Source organism: Lithobates pipiens, unplaced genomic scaffold (genome assembly GCF_037356315.1).
Source record: "Lithobates pipiens isolate NorthernLeopardFrog02 unplaced genomic scaffold, aLitPip1_a1.2 Scaffold_3, whole genome shotgun sequence".
NCBI classification, from domain to species: domain Eukaryota; kingdom Metazoa; phylum Chordata; class Amphibia; order Anura; family Ranidae; genus Lithobates; species Lithobates pipiens.
This window is the reverse complement of record NW_027507790.1, coordinates 201,676,316-201,692,060: the sequence shown is the minus strand read 5'-3', so window position 1 is coordinate 201,692,060 and position 15,745 is coordinate 201,676,316. Positions and strand designations below refer to the sequence as shown.

Sequence of the window (15,745 nt, the reverse complement as noted above, 5' to 3'; positions counted from 1 at the left end):
GGCCGTCATATGACGGCCTCCCGCCACAGTAGGTGCGCCGCCTGGCCGTCATTTGACAGACGGCGGTCGGCATCTAGTTGATTGCTGATTCATTTATATATATTTTTTTTTTTTAAACAAAATCTAAAACTCCACTTTTAACTGAATTAGTGTCATGTAATGCTCCTGGCCCTCAGTCATCTGTCTTTTTTTTTTTTTTTTTTTTTTTTTTTTTTTTTCTTGAGTAAGAGAGTCCTTCTCTGTGTGGGTGATGTGGGCACTACCTATTGGCTGCCCATGGGCTCTTCTATGGCTAAACAGCGTGATGACGGCACCAACAAGTGATTGGCTGACTGCAAGGTTGGCAGTCAAGTGTTTCAGAAGAGTATAACGATGGCAGATCAAACCTAGTAAATGGAGAAAACTCGCATCTATAAAAAAAAAAAAATTAAAAAAAAAAATGTTTTTCAGTTGTACCTTATTTTATTATTTACTGAGAATTGAGATGAGAAGAGTAAAATGATTTTCAGGTTACCAAACCTCGGTGGAATATTTTTTTTTATTTTTATATATAATATATTATTATACACTACTCACACAGTTTCTACACATGTCCTATTGTATTTGAATGTTATTTTAGATTGTAAGCTCTAACAAGCAGGACCTTCTGATTCCTGTTTGAATTAAATTGCATTGTAACTGTACTAGAGGTCGACCGATAAGGGTAATATGATCCTGATTTTTGCGGCCGATATTTTAGCCCCTGATGGCACCGACAGGTGACACTGGCAAGTGGCACAAGCTGGCACTGATTGGCAGGTGGCACTGGTTGGCACCAATTGGCACTGGCAGACACTGGGCACTAGGTGGCACTGGCAGATGGCACTGATTCGCAGGTGACACTGGCAGATTGCACTAAATTGCACTGGCAGATGGTAATGGATGGCACTAGTTGGCACTGGCAGGTTTCACAGCTGATAATGTAACTATAAACTGCTCTCTGTAGCGCTGCGGTGTGTGAAACTGTATGGAGAGAGAGGAGCTGACAAATTTGGCGTGATGTCGGAGGTGGGCGGGGCCCAGCTGGTTTCCAGCCAATGACTGTGCTGTTTAAGAAAGGGGAGGGGCCCCACACACCCGCCCAGATCCCATCCCATCCCATTGGCTGGTGTTGGATAGCTGTGTCCCGCCCACCCCCGACATTCAACCTCAATTTTGACATCTCTCTCTCTCTCTCTCTCTGTTGGGGCTATATAAATCCTGTACAATAATAATTAAAAATGAGTTTACCTTTTGCAATCTGCGGAGCTGTAATATTCTATAAAATGCAATATGACAATCTGGAAGTGTTCTATACACAGATGGTGTATGGAACGCCCCCAGAAATGTTGTTTCAGGGTTGTGTGATTGGTTCACTGATTTTCCCAAAAGTCTGCAGTAAGATGCAAGTCAAATTTTAGGCAACCCTGCAACAAAAATGTCATTTTTGATGAGGTACTCCCAAAGGGAAATCATGGCTAAAGGGTTGCAAACCCTGCAGCTTTCCTCATTAGAGCCCTGCAGGTGCAGCAGCTGATTGATGATTGTAAAACCACTCCAATTCACATTCATTTTGTACATGGACACAGATAAACAGGCATTTCTTCAGAATAATAAAATTGTAGTAATTAAAATCCCTATACAAAGAGAGAAGAGTCCTATAAGCTCCCTATGATTAAGCCCTTTGGATGGGGCGAAACACGTTGGGGTGGTCTGGATGGAGCTCGGGCTGAGACTGTTTGCACTTTTTACATATGGGGTCTTGTAGTGATGTGCAGCTTAAAGGACCCTTCTTTCTTTGTACTGTTATCGAACTGCGTGCTTCTCGTAACAGGAGGGGGGTGGGTCAGGTGATGCATTAAAATTATACTAAAGGCTCTTTGTTATTTAAAAAAAAAAAAAAATTTTTTAAACTTACCTGCTCTGTAAAATACGTTTACACAAAGTAGCCCCGATCCTGCTCCTCCCTCTAAGTTCCTTTTCTATGGGGGCACTTGTGTGTGTGTGTGTGCTCACACTTGGGCCCTGCTCCCTCCTCACTGGCTGTGATTGACAGCAGCAGGAGCCAATGACTCCCGCTGCTGTCTGAGCCAATGAGGAGGCAGAGCGTTGGGATTGCAGCTGCTTTCGTGTATATCGCTGGATTGAAATCAGGCTCTTGTAAGTATTAGGGGGGGCGGGCTGAATACTGAAGGTTTTTTTACCTTCATGCATAGAATGCACGAAGGTAAAAAAAAAAAACCTGTACAACCAATTTTTAAGGTTAAAAGTCATTTAGACTTTAGTACTATTTTAAGATGTTCTGTCTTGACTCAGAATCATCTTTCCACACACTGTACAAGTTGGCCCAAATGAACTGTTCCTCACTAATCTGTGAGGCTGCTAGTTGTGTGGTATAAACTGTATGTAGCTGAGGCTACATACAGCATAATGCACTGTATTCTGGGTTCCTGTTTCCTACTCGGAACACAGAAGTGCCAGCCAGAGCAAGCAATGTATTCTATTAATGAATACAAAGCTTCCTCTGATTGACGTTGGAGGTTATGACGTCATCAACCCACCACTCTGACTTGGACAATTAAAGGAAGAGCTTTGTAATCATTGATGGAATACATTGCTCTGAGAGGCTGAGAGCTGCTGTGATAGGCTCTCCTGTGTTCCGGGAATGAGACAGCAAGTCAGAACACAGTGCGGGGTGTTCCCTTGTTCTGGGACAACGTCATATGACATTGCCCAGTCTCCCCGCACTTGTGCGCCGCGGCTCTTCACCTATGTGATCAGCTGTGTCCAGTCACAGTTGATCTCATGTAAACAAGGAAATACCGGTTATTGACTTTCCTCTCTTCACACTGACAGCGTGAGAGAAGAGCCGATCAGGGGCATTTTTTTTTTTACAGGGAGACCTGTACAGATAAGCAGGGCACTGATCAGTGCAGTCCCAACAGTGACCTTCAGTGATGTCAGTGCCCATTAGTTATGCAACTCGGTGCTGCATATTAGTGCCTCCTCATCAGTCCCCATCAGTGCAGCTTCAATAATGCAAATCAGTGAAGGAGAATTACTTTTTTACACAATTTTCTGACAAACTAAAACGTTTTTAGATTTTGCTAAAAAAAAAAAAAAAAAAAAAAAAAAAAGTGGTGATCAAATACCACCAATAGCTCGATTTGTGTGAAAAAAAGATAATTTCATTTGAGTACAGTGTTGCATGACCGTGCAATTTTTTTATTCAAAGTGTGACCACATTGAAAGTTGAAAATTGCCCTGGACAGGAAGTGCCTGGTAAAAGTGCCTGGTACTGAAGCGATTCATTTTAAAGTTTGCAGAATTTCATGAAGCCTCAATCCAATCACTGCTTTTGGGTTTGTGGTTGACCTGTCAATTAACCACAAATTGTGCTTGGCCTTGTGAAGGTTTACTTGATTTTCCTGGAGGAACAGAAATAATTTTGTAGAACAGCAAACATATTGGCTTTATTATTCTATGAAAATTGTCCTCTTATTAAAAAAAACTGATGTTTCAACACAAATTCCCAATGCAATATTCTTTTCTGTTTTGAAGGTAATTTTGGAAGAAAAGAAAAGAATGGGTGGCGCTCCCAGAGCAGGAACGGATCGGAAAATGTAAATCTCAGTGGTACATTTAATGGTACGGGCTCCCGCTCTCGAAGTAGCACATTCCATGGAGGTAAAACCCATGGGCATCGTGAAGGCAGCTCTTTAGAGAATGAAACATCACGAAAAGAAGATCGTGAAAAACGCAAGCAGTTTGAAGCTGAAGATTTTGTGAGTAGACAGTGAGGAAAATATTAATCTTGGTGTTGGCAGTGTCTCATGTGAACAAGAACGCCATCTGTTGGCAGTATAGAAGAGTACACACTATTAAGCAATATTTAAGTGATCTGACTAAAACCTATTTTTTATTTCTTCTCCATTGGGAGAAGTGTTTAACTTTTAGGTTATACTGCCACCTATAGAAGGATTAGACACTGGCAAACAAAACAAAACTGTAGGCTAGCCCAGGGTAACCCTCCTATTAGAGTTGGGCTGCTAGAGCTTTGATGGCCGCTATCTGGTATGGTCAACCTTAGCCTGGTATTTTTTTTGCGTCCGAATATGACTGGACGTTGTGGGGATAGCGTGGGGTGTTTTCCAGGTCCAGCATTTGCCTTGTCCCTGAAAAATCATTTAGTGAGTGGCCTGAGCATTGGGGGCCATCTCAATTTACATACTGTAGGTTGCTGGGCACTTTTATTACTGTTCCGTGTTGTTTTTTTTTATTTATTTTATTTTTTTTCCATGAAAGGGGTTAATGCTGAGTGCCGATTTCATCTGCTGGGGGGTGTCGTGCTCTTTTCTCACCTCGCCTTCCAGGATGGCAACACACGAGAGATGATGGGCTCATCCCTAAAAGAAACGCAATCAGTTCACAGCTGTTAAAGGGCCCCACCTTCCCCCTTGTCCCTCAGTATTGATTGTGTTTCTCCTACAGCAAAATGTTTATTTTTTTTCTCTGACCAGACAACTAAAAAAAGTCGGATGGTAGCCCTGTGAGCCAGGTTCAGCAATGCTGATGAGGGCTGCACCAATTTGCCGCTTCAAGCTTCTCACAGGTTGCCCCAGGGTATGGTGCAGGCGGTCTGGGTGTTCTTAAGGTTCCCCTGCCATTGCACGCCGCTCAGCAGCTCGGGTCTCCCCCTATACTCCCCTGTGTGCAGAGGGCAACATTTTCCTAGAGCTTAGAGGAAGTAAGACACCAGGGGGAGGACCTTTTGCACTGAAACGGGACTTCCGGTCGGGGCAGAAAGAGGGCGGGGCATGCAGTCTGCTTTTACCCACCTCATGGAAAAAGAGGATGGCAAGGTGGCAGCTTAGGTGGCTGCAGGCAAGAGAAAGTTGGGGCCCAGTAAGTGTGTTTTGCTTATTATGCAGAGTAACACCAGCCTTTAGCGGTCCTTAAGAAACCCCTAGGCTCTCACCTCGGGTATGGGGCCTGCAGCCATCCCTGAAGTGGACCGAAAGAGTGATGTTTTCATTTATCTCCTGTTCTCTTGCAGGCTCCCCAGGTGGATCTTGGGAGGTCGCTGACAAACCACCTTCTACATCCGCTAGCACTAGTGCCAATAAAAAGTGTTTTAACTGCAGAGAAAGATTATCTAAGTCTCACACCAAGACATTTTGTTAAGTTGTATTAACAAACTGGCTGGGAAAGAGGCCTCAGGTCTAATGAAAGATTTTCAGAAATCTGTTTAAACAGAGCTGCTGGCCACTATACAGTCTTTTCGCCCCTCTGTAGCCGCTCCCCAGGTGATAGATGCAGATGAGATTCCCCCAAAGAGGGTCCCTCCTCTTAGGAGAGTGTTCTCTCCAGACCTGGGCCAAGTGCTTTTGTACCAAACTCTCAGGGCCTTTCCCCAGCTCAGGCTAGGGAAGAAGATAAGATAGAAGAAGCAGGAAGCCAGGTAAAATCTGAGCCCAGTTCATAGGAGGCGACTAATATGGGCCTGGATAGTGACGTGGAAGGTGTCAAACTAAACAGACATTTCTTTGGTCTAGAGGACTTGGAGGGACTCCTTCAAGCAATTTATGCCACTGAAGAGATCCCTAAACGAACCAAGGAAACTTCGGCACGAGATGTATAGGGGGTTGGTTAAAACACAATCAAAAGTGTTTCCCATACACCAGTCCCTGAAGTATTTAGTGCTTCAGGAATGGTAGTCTCCTGAGAGGGCCTGGTCAAACCTTAAACTTGGAAGAGAAGATTCCACTTCAAAGAGGAGGAAGCGGAAAAATTTCTAAAGGTCCCAAAATTGGACGCCACTCTCTCCCAGGTGACAAAACGGTCTGACCTCTTCTTTGAGGACACAGGGAACATCCGAGATGCTATGGATTGCAAATCGGAATCCCTGTTGAAAAAGGCTTGGGAGGCCAATTCCTCTGCTATGGTCCCAGCATTACCAGCCACCTTTGTTGCTAGGAATGTGGAATTCTGAATAGGGAGGCTTAATAAGCACCACTCACAGGGTAATAAGTCCCAAGCAGTTCTTTATTCCCTCTCAGTAATAGGGAAGGCTGTAGCCTTCCTGGCAGCCGTGGATGCAGTAAAAGCGTCAGACAAGGCAGGCACCCTTATTTACTCTGCTAGGAGAGCAGTATTGCTTCTTGGACTGTTGGCTAAGATCAAGTGTAATATCTGTTCTTATCAGTTACCAGGAGGTGGCGTAGTTTTGGTGTCACACAGTTATTTGGGAGAGAATGCTGGCTTCCCCTTTGTGGGGGGAGTGGTTAGTATCTCCTGAGTGCAGTTAGGAAGGAGGGACAGGAGTGAAGGTTGAATCTTCATCCAGGGCTCTCCCTAAGCTCTGAAAACTTCAGGCCTTTCTGTGGGGAGTGGGGGCTGTGCTGATCTGGGTTGTTGGTCAGGGTTGCAACGAAAAGCCAGTGGTGAATGTGCCGAAGGGGCAGTTCAAGGGTGCTGTATATTCACTGTGATTAGTCACTTTGATTTATGGCACCAAGGTCACTTCCCCACAACACATGTTTTTCGCACCTGCCTCTAGGGCCCAGCCTTTTGGCTAGGACCAGAGGAATTTTTTATTCCTGGCCAAAGGGCCGGCCGTTGTACTGTACAATGGCCACTTTTCACTTCTCTCGCCTTCCTTCTATCCACTTTCTTTTTATTTATCCCGGCGTTTGTCACTTTTTTGTATTTTTTTTTTTGTTTGGTGTTGTCACATTTTGTCACAGTGTGATGAGTAGGGTGTGGGTCCTCGGGCCAACCCTGAACGTCTTGGGGAGGGGGGGGGACATAGGCCTTTTGACTTGGTTCGCCTTCACTCATGGGGTCTCCCTTCGGGGGAGCCCCACCTAGTACTTGGGTGGGTCTGTTTCGGCAGACCCTCCAGAGAAAGGGGGTCCGTCTGGTTTTGGTCCCTGTCTGGAGCCTAATGCCCCGGGGATCAGGGTAAGGTTCTTCCCTAGTGGAGGACAGTGTAACACTTGTTGCACGTTTTTGTGTTTCACTCTGTGTGTGCATTTTTTGGCACCGGTGGAGTTTTTGAGTGTGTTTCACACTCCTCCACTGGCTTTCCAAAAAAAAAAAAAGCCGTTTGGGTTAAAGCCTGGGAAGGGGGACTTCACTTCAAAGGCTAAACTTTGTGGCGGCCTCTTTAAAGGGTCCTTACTGTTTGGGCTGGGTATTGATAATGTTTTGTCCAGGTCCTCCGAGAAAGGCAAAATATTTCCGGTCAAACCCAAAAGGTAAAGGTACAGAATTATTTTTCGGAGGCCCCTCGGAACAAAAGCAGCAAAAAGCTAAAAAAAAAAAATCCATTAGGATGTGGTGGTACTGCAGAGGTAGACAAAAAGGCAAAATTTTCTCTTTCCTGCTCCAGCCCAAAACGCCAGAATCAAGGTGGGAGGAAATTTCAGACAGTCCGTACATCATTCAGCTGATCAAGGAAGGCTACCGCCTATAAGTGGCGGCTTTGCTGAGAATTCTAATTACAGTAACGCATCCTCCCAAGGATACATTAAAAAAGAAAGCCCTACTAGAAGGGATTTGGGAACAGCAGGTAGTAGTACTAGTACCAAAAAGCCAGATATGCCAAGGCTTTTACTACCATGTTTTCATGGTACCCAAACCATCAGGGAAGTACCGCTTGATCACAAACCTCAGGAACTTAAACCGATTCCCAGAGATCAAGAGGTTTTCCATGGAGAGTATTTACTGCAAAAAAAAAACTTCTAAAAGGTGTCTTTTTGACCACTTTGGATCTCAGGGATGCCTATTTTGCATGTCCCAATCCACCCAGAGCACCAAGTGTTACTGAGATTTGCATTGGTAACCAAGAAAGGGACTCGCCATTGGCAATTCAGGGCCCTCCCTTTCGGGATAGCAGCCAGTTCAAGGATCTTCAGGAAGATCCTTGCTGAAACAGTGGCCTATCTGCATCTCCAGGGAACAGCATTAATACCTTCCCGGGATGAACTTCTCACCGTTGGTCCGTCAGCCGCTCAGGTAGAGACAGAAACCCAAAGGGCAATTTCATTCCTGCAGAAGTTAGGGTGGTGGGTGAGTGTGTGAAAAATCATCCCTGGTACCGGCTCAGGTCCAAACCTGCCTAGGCTATCGGGTAGATTCCAAAAGCTCTTCCTCCCAAGGGAGAAGGTGGCAAAATTTGTTGCAGCCATCAGAAGGCTTAGCGATGCCCCTGTGTGTTCTCATGTCAGCCAGTATCCCAGCAGTCGCTTGGGCGCAACTACATTCCAGAGACATTTCCTTTTGGGACAAAAGGAACGAATCCCTAGACAAACGTTTAGTCAAAACCCCTCAGGTAAAATCTTCCCTGGAGTGGTGGTCAGCCCCAGATAATCTGGAAAAAGGCAGAACATGGGGTCAGTGGGATCCACTAAAGCTCTCCATGGATGCAAGTGCCTGGGGCTGGGGATCCCACCTAGAAAAAGCCAAGGCACAGGGCACCTGTAACAAGGGGGTAGCCGGATCCTCTTCTAACCTCAAATCCAGATTTGCTCAGACAACGCCACGGCGGTAGCCTACCTAAACCACCAGGGGGAACCAGATCCAAAGCCCTTCTGGACTTGGCAAAGGAGATTTTGAGCTGGGCTGAACACGGGGTACTCTCACTGTCGGCAATCTAGATAAAAGGGGTGGACAATCAGGAAGCAGACTTGCTCAGTCGCCAATCTGTCACAGGGAGACTGGGAGCTGAAACCGAAGGTATTCCAGGCATTAGTCTAAAAAGCTGGCCGCCCAGAAATAGACCTCTTTGCCAGTTTCAAGAACAGGAAGGTAAAGAAGTTTTTCTCCCTTGCCCAGCAAAGAGTCAGAGGGCCTTAGCCCAGAAATGGAATTTCCAGTTGGCCTATGCCTTCACTCCTCTGGCATTTATTCCTTGAGTCATTCAAAAACTCAGCCGGTCATTGGGGCGTTTCCTCCTGGTTGTTTCATGGTGGCGCCTCCCTGGAAGCTTCCGGACCTTCCAGACTTGCTCTCTCAGGGTCCAGTGTTTGACCCCAGACTGGAGTTCTTCTATCTGACAGCCTGGTTAGTAAGCGCCAGATGCTCAGAGGTAAAGGTTGCTTAGACAGAATGATAGACACTCCTTGAGCAGGAAACCCAGAAAGATATACTTTAAAGTATGGAAAACCTTTTGTACCTGGTGTGAAACTTGTTTCCTAGAATTCCTTATGGCTGTGGTAGAGAAGGGTCTAGCAGTGAACACTCTTGGGGTACAAGTTGCTGTGCTTTCTGTTTTTCTTGATAAGGTTAGCAAAGGAACCCTTTACATTTTTTGGTGGCCAGAGATAGGGCTATCCCTGTAACCAGAGTTCTAGAAGCATTATCTGGACACCCCTTTGAACCCATAGAAGAGGTTCCTCTTAAGTTATTAAGTTTAAAATTACCCTTCCTACTGGCAATTACCATAGCTAGAAGCTATAGGGTCTCTCCATTAAAAAAAAAAATAATTTGTTGATCCTACCAGACAGGATCACTCTCAGACCAGTTCCTTATTTCTGTCCAGGGTATCATCAGCCTTCCATAGGACGCTGTTAATAAACCTACCATGCTTTTGTGACAACCCTAAAAATGAGGGGGAAAAGAGATTCCATTGCTTAGACGCAAGGAGATGCCTCCTCCTTATCTAGAAAGTGTTAAGAATGTTAGGAGATCCAATCACCTCCTAATTATTTTTTCTGAACCAAGGAAGGGACTTCAGGCCTCAAAATCCTCAGTCCCTAGGTGGCTAATGCAAGCCGTTTCTGTAGCATATGAAAGCTCAGGTATCCCTGCACCAGCAAAGTTGAAAGCACACTCGACTAGAGCCCTGGCAACCTCCTGGGCTGAAAAAGCAGGAGCCTCCTGGGAACATATTCATAACGCAGCCACCTGGTCCAGCCAAGACACCTCCCTGAAGCACTACCGAGTGGAGGTCCTATTGCAGCAAGACCTAGCCATCGGTCAAAAGGTGCTACAGGCAGTGGTCTTAACACTAAGGTAGGCCTGCGGGTTACTTGATTATCCTCTCGTGTGGCCGTTCTGGAAGGTGAGCTGAGAAAACCGATGGTTACTTACCGATGACGGTATTTCTACGAAACTTCCAGGATGGCAGGCCTACTACCCGCTGTTATGGGTGGAGGAAAGAGTGTATATAATAGGTGGTAAGTGCCTAAGTGTCTAAAGACACCTTGTGAATCGGTTGGAGAATTACTTTTAAACAACTGAGGGACAAGGGAGAAGGTGGGGCCTTTTAACAGCTGTGAACTGATAGGCTCCTCCCTACAGGAAACACTATCATCTCTCGTGTTGCCGCCCTGGAAGGTTCGTAGAAATACCATTATCTGTAAGTAACCATCTGTTTTCTGCCATACCGCATCGAGGAAGCATCTCTTTGCTTCTTCAACTGCTTGCAATGAGCCTCCCAAAACTTGGATCATTGATCTTTCCCAGTGGTATCTTCCCACTGATGTCAATCTGGTGGCCCTCCCAGCTGTTGTGGAACTACAAGACCCTCATGCCTCTGCTTTTGGGAGTCATGCTTGTAGCTGTCACCCTTGCAATGCCTCAAGAGACTTGTAGTTGTGCAACAGCTGGAGGGCTGCAAGTTGGACACCTGTGATCTGGTGGATCCCATCTTAAGAAGATGCATACTTTACTGGTGGAGGATGCATGCACCAGTTTTCTAGGACCCAATCGTTAATTTTTTTTTGACTGACCACCATATATCAGGGCTGGTGAGTCCTGCTTTGTGTCCTCTCCTCCATCCTCTTCCCGCCCTCCCCTCTCTGACTGTCTGCTCCGTGTCTGTGCCACCTCCTCCCGTCCTGCTTCTCAAATTAGGCCTCTTTCACACAGACGATCTGTTCAGGCCCGCCTGTCAGTTTTTTTTTTTTTTTTTTGCGGACCTGAACGGATGCTCCAAAGACCTCCTATGGAGCGTCGGATGTCAGTGGTGACATGTCCGCTGACATCCGACCCGCTCCGATCCGAAAAAGTTTGTCTGAGGAAAACCTACTTTTCCATCCATCTGTGGATCGGATGATGATGGACTTTGCGGTCCGTCGTCATCCGATCTCCCATAGGGGAGAACGGTGCTCTGACAGGTCCATCCCTGCACTGTGTGCAGAGACAGACCTGTCATCTTCCTGCTCAGAGAGGATCAACGGCGCGATCCCCGCTGAGCAAGTGGATGTCCACGGGGCGGATCATCACTGATCCGTCCTGTGTGAAAGAGGCCTTAGGGTTAATGTTACATTCTCCTCTTTGATTCATCTAATGCCCCCCTTTGACAGTGATTTGTTAAAAATGCAGCTATATACCTTGTTTACTGAGCACAGATCGGCGATCATGTGACACGCCACCTCTTCTCTCGCATGACAGCTGCGGTGGGGGGGGGGGCAGCTTGTTCCTCCTCCCTCCTCCCTTCCCGGCTGATGTCAGCAGGGGATCCTCTGGCCTCGTCCGCTGCCTCTGTCAGGCCAAGAGGAGAGAGAGGCTGCATGTAATGTGAGTGTGTCCCTATCCCTGTACAATGTACAGGGATAGGGACAGTTGTAGACACACAGCCACACTCAGGTTGAACTGGATGGACTGGTGTCTTTATTCAACCTTGCTAACTATATACTAGGTGTTTGAAGGCTGTTTGTGTCAATGGACGCATTAGCAGGGCTCAGAAGTGAGCACGCACGAGTCCCCCCATGGAAAGCAGCTTCCTATGAGGGCACTGGACAGAAGAGAGGCCAGGAGCACCTGTGGGGGACCCGAGAAGAGGTTTGTGGCAATGCTGTACAATTGCATTGCACACACAGCAGGTAGGAATTGACATGTTTGTTGATGGTGTTTAAAAAAACAAAACGTTACAATCGCTTTAATGTCTAATATGTTCCCTTGTATTTTATTGGATGTTCAGTTTGTTATTTTGATTGATTATATTTTTCTATCAATGTGTGTTTTACAGCCTTCTCTAAATCCTGAGCATGACAAAGAAGTGAACCAAAACAAGTCTCTCTCTGCTGGAGTGTGGGGTGAGTCTGTTACATTTTTGAATGGGACAGTGCCTGCTACCTGAAATATGTTCATTAGTCGTTTGATGAAAGTTTCAAATGCAGATTAGTTTTTTATTGTATTTTTTTTTTCCCACGATCTGCTCCTGTCTTGGGACTTGCCTCTTTATCAACACTGAGGCCTGGATCACATTGATGCGATTTCTGATGAGACTTGGGTCACACTGAATCGCATGGCAGTGGAAATTACATTGCTTCCAATGGTGCTTGTTCACATCAATGCAGCAGCTGTGATGTTATTTTGGGAAAGGGTCCTGTGCTACTTTGATGTGATTTCCTTTGCAATTTGGCCCCATGGAATGTGCAAACCACATCCAAATCTGCATCAGTCGTATGACCTAATCATGTCAAAATCTCATTGCAGTAGTGTTAACCGAGCCCAAAAGGGTGTTTTATTTTTTGTGGTAAATGTACTGTTTTTTTTATTAAACACAAGCTCCATTTTATACATGATCAAAAATTGTAGGAGAAAGTTTCACATTTTAGAATGTAAGCCCTGTGGCCACACACAAGTAGCTTGCTTTTCATGTCACTAAAATCCGATTCCTTCTAAATCGTTTCTAAACAAGTAATTGTTCTGAAAGGTTTCTGCTGCTATGTGTATATTGTGGATTTCATGTGGTCTTTTCAGTGTTTTCATGTTCTTGACATCAGTAGAATCCATCCTTGCTTCCAGTGCTGTTTGTTCTTTGTGCATCTACAGCACTCTTCTTCAAGCACTTCAGACACTGATGTCGTCTTTTCCATTACACATCCATGTAAATGTTCTTGATAGGCTAATTATGCATGTAATATTCTCTCTAATGACGATGCCCCAGCCTAGAAGCCAATTGCTAGACCTGAGCAATGTCACATGACCAGGGAAGGGGGATGTCAACACTCTTCCAGTTCAGCAGCACTGATTTGCAGCGGAGCAATGTGCTACGAGGGAACCTATGTAAGGTGGGTATCTGGAGGTTGGTGGTGCCCTTTAAAGGCACAGTGTTGCCCTGAATGGTCAAGGGAACAGTATCTCTAACATAACATAAAGTGTATTCTGATTTAAAAATGTATATATTTATTTTCTTGAATAATTTAGTAGAACTAAAGGCAAAGCTTTATTTTCTCTACTTTGGTTAAGGGAGGGTTATAACCCCTTTCAGTTTTTTTGTTTTGTCATTAGTGTCCCATTGGGAAATTTCCCTTTACTTCTTCTTTACTTACCCCATAGCCGAAATAGAAAGGAAGAGGAAATTCCTCTAAAGTGAGGGAATTCCTCGTTTTTACCAGGATTGCCTGAACTGGTGTCCGGTAGATTTCCACTCTCTTACTGTTCAAGGGACAACCCCAACATTTGGGGTTTCCTTTCTTTTTCACTTTCAGGTCCCCAGAACTACTAGAGAGGGTTAATCACACTAATTGGGGCATAGACAGCAATACTGACAGGTGTTCTAATCCCTCTCTATGCTATCCAAAACTAAAATTGTAGTTATACTTAAAGAGGAAGTAAAGGCTATTTAAAAAAAAAAATAAATGCAACCTGCAAGGCAAAGGCATAATGAGCTAGTATGCATAGCATACTAGCTCATTATGAATAACTTACCTGAAGCGGTCCTCCGTCTTTATCTTTGCCGCTGCATGTATCCCGGAGTGACTTCCGGGTCTCGCTGCTCCGGCGCTGTGTTTCGCCGGAGCCGCAATGACGTCACTCCCGCGCATGTGCACGGGAGCCGACACGAGCGGCATGTCACAGTGATCTGTGGCCTGCTTGGTGCGCCTGCGCGCCGCTGTCTAAGGGCGCATGTACCGTAGACAGCGGTGCCTGTCTTTTTGTAAATATCTCCTAAACCATATAGGTTTAGGAGATATTTCTTGGACCTACAGGTAAGCCTTAATCTAGGCTTACCTGTAGGTCAAAGTGGTTTGTAAGGGTTTACAACCACTTTAAAGTGTTACTAAACCCACAACAGTAAAATCTGTCTGTGTATGCAGTAAAGTATGCTTGTTATACCTACTGTGGAACCTAAGGGGTTCCAGTTTGGTCCCATGCATCCAGCTTTTGGGATACCTCCTCTCCTACCGCCTCCATTCATTCCTTTAAGGCAGTGGTTCTCAACGTCAGTCCTCAAGTACCCCCAACAGGCCATGTTTTGGGAATTTCTCTTGGATAAAATAGCTGTCCAAAATACCAAGCCATTGACTCTGATTTAAAGCACCTGTGCAAGATAAAGGAAAACCTACAAACATGACCTGTTGGGGGTACTTGGGGACTGAGGTTGAGACCCACTGTTATTATCCTGTATATGGACTGATCCCTTTACTGCCACAAGTACAGCTTGGACTTTTCAAGATCCACATGGATGGTCAAGTACACTTCCTCTATTTTGAGCGTTGAATGGCTTTTGGTTTCTTTTCAAATCATACTGATAGCTTACACACTGGGCAATGATAAGCCACATATCACACATTTGGAGATGTTTCAGATGTGATTAATTTGCCAATTAAGGGAGGACAGCAGATGCTTGCTAATGTACCATAAGAGCACTATAGGGGCAAAAAGCTCCCTGAGGCGATTCAGTTCGCAAAGGTAGTGCTACACAAGTCACTCACTATGTGATAAGGACATCCCTCCCTGCGAGTTTTCCAGTTTTATTTGTACTTTATGCTTACCATGTAAGCCACCACTTTGCTCTCATTTTCACGCTTGATACATAAGGACTGATCCCACATAGGATACACTTATGGCCTTCATAGGCTACTAGCCACAAGCAGTGACCCATTGCATCACCCTCAGGTGGGTAGATCTCACATCACGGTCCAAACAATGTTGGCCACATGGGGACGACATTGTCCACATCTGGTTTGGATCTTTTTACATATCCAGGAGAAAGTCGTCTCTTGACAGACTTTGTATAACATTTAATTCTTAATAGCCCTGGGATATAATTCACCATGCAAATTCATTTTTATGGAATTTTCTGCAACATTCAGCCAGGAGCTATAAATTATCTTAAAATCGGAAGGAGGCACTCGTACATAACTATGATTTTGCTGACACATATTGTCGCCCCCCCCCCCCCCCCCATTGGGGCACATATATTCAAATATATATGTGCTAAAATATGTTTTTCTCCCTATTTTTCTTTTGAGAGAGGAGGTTGTTTATACAATTTCCCAGCAGCTGCTATGGTTGTGTGTATGTATTTTCTAACAATTGCCAATTATGCTTTTATGAGATAGTGGGTGTTGTATTGTTTAGATAGTTGGGTTTAATAAAGCTGATTTCTATACATATGTCAGATCACTGGGTCCTGTTACACTTATAGATACAACATACAGATTGTATAATTGAGGTTGAGCTCAGTCAGGCTTTTATGTTTCCTTTTTTCTCAACCTAAGGGGTTAATCCTCCACAATGTCTTCTCTAATCCTCCCCTTCTTTACTGTCCCCAATCCATCTCCTGATAGAACAGAGCCTTGGGGACACTCTGCACCTGCTCAGTTTGGTGTGTATTGCTAGAGGGTTTTCTTTTTTTCTTTTTTTTTTTTTGGGAAGGTGCATGTGATCAGCACAGTACCAATCAGCACTGTGTAGACAAAGTCAGGGGTCATGCAGCCTCATAGGACAGTCAGAGGATAATGAAAACTCCTCCTACAAGCTTTCA

The 15,745-nt window shown here is 45.1% G+C and overlaps 1 protein-coding gene and 1 pseudogene across 5 annotated transcripts in view; both read left to right on the top strand.

Moving 5' to 3' along the window:
* Positions 1 to 15,745, top strand: part of GPBP1 (GC-rich promoter binding protein 1) — a 76,707-nt gene that overhangs the window by 32,700 nt on the left and 28,262 nt on the right. For all 5 annotated transcript variants that reach the window (XM_077462694.1, XM_077462693.1, XM_077462696.1 and 2 more), the window contains 2 exons: positions 3,580 to 3,803; positions 11,996 to 12,062. In XM_077462694.1, the coding sequence (XP_077318820.1) occupies positions 3,580 to 3,803; positions 11,996 to 12,062 (291 nt within the window). The remainder of the gene's footprint in view (positions 1 to 3,579; positions 3,804 to 11,995; positions 12,063 to 15,745) is intronic.
* On the top strand, positions 6,172 to 6,314 carry LOC143941784 (U2 spliceosomal RNA; annotated as a pseudogene).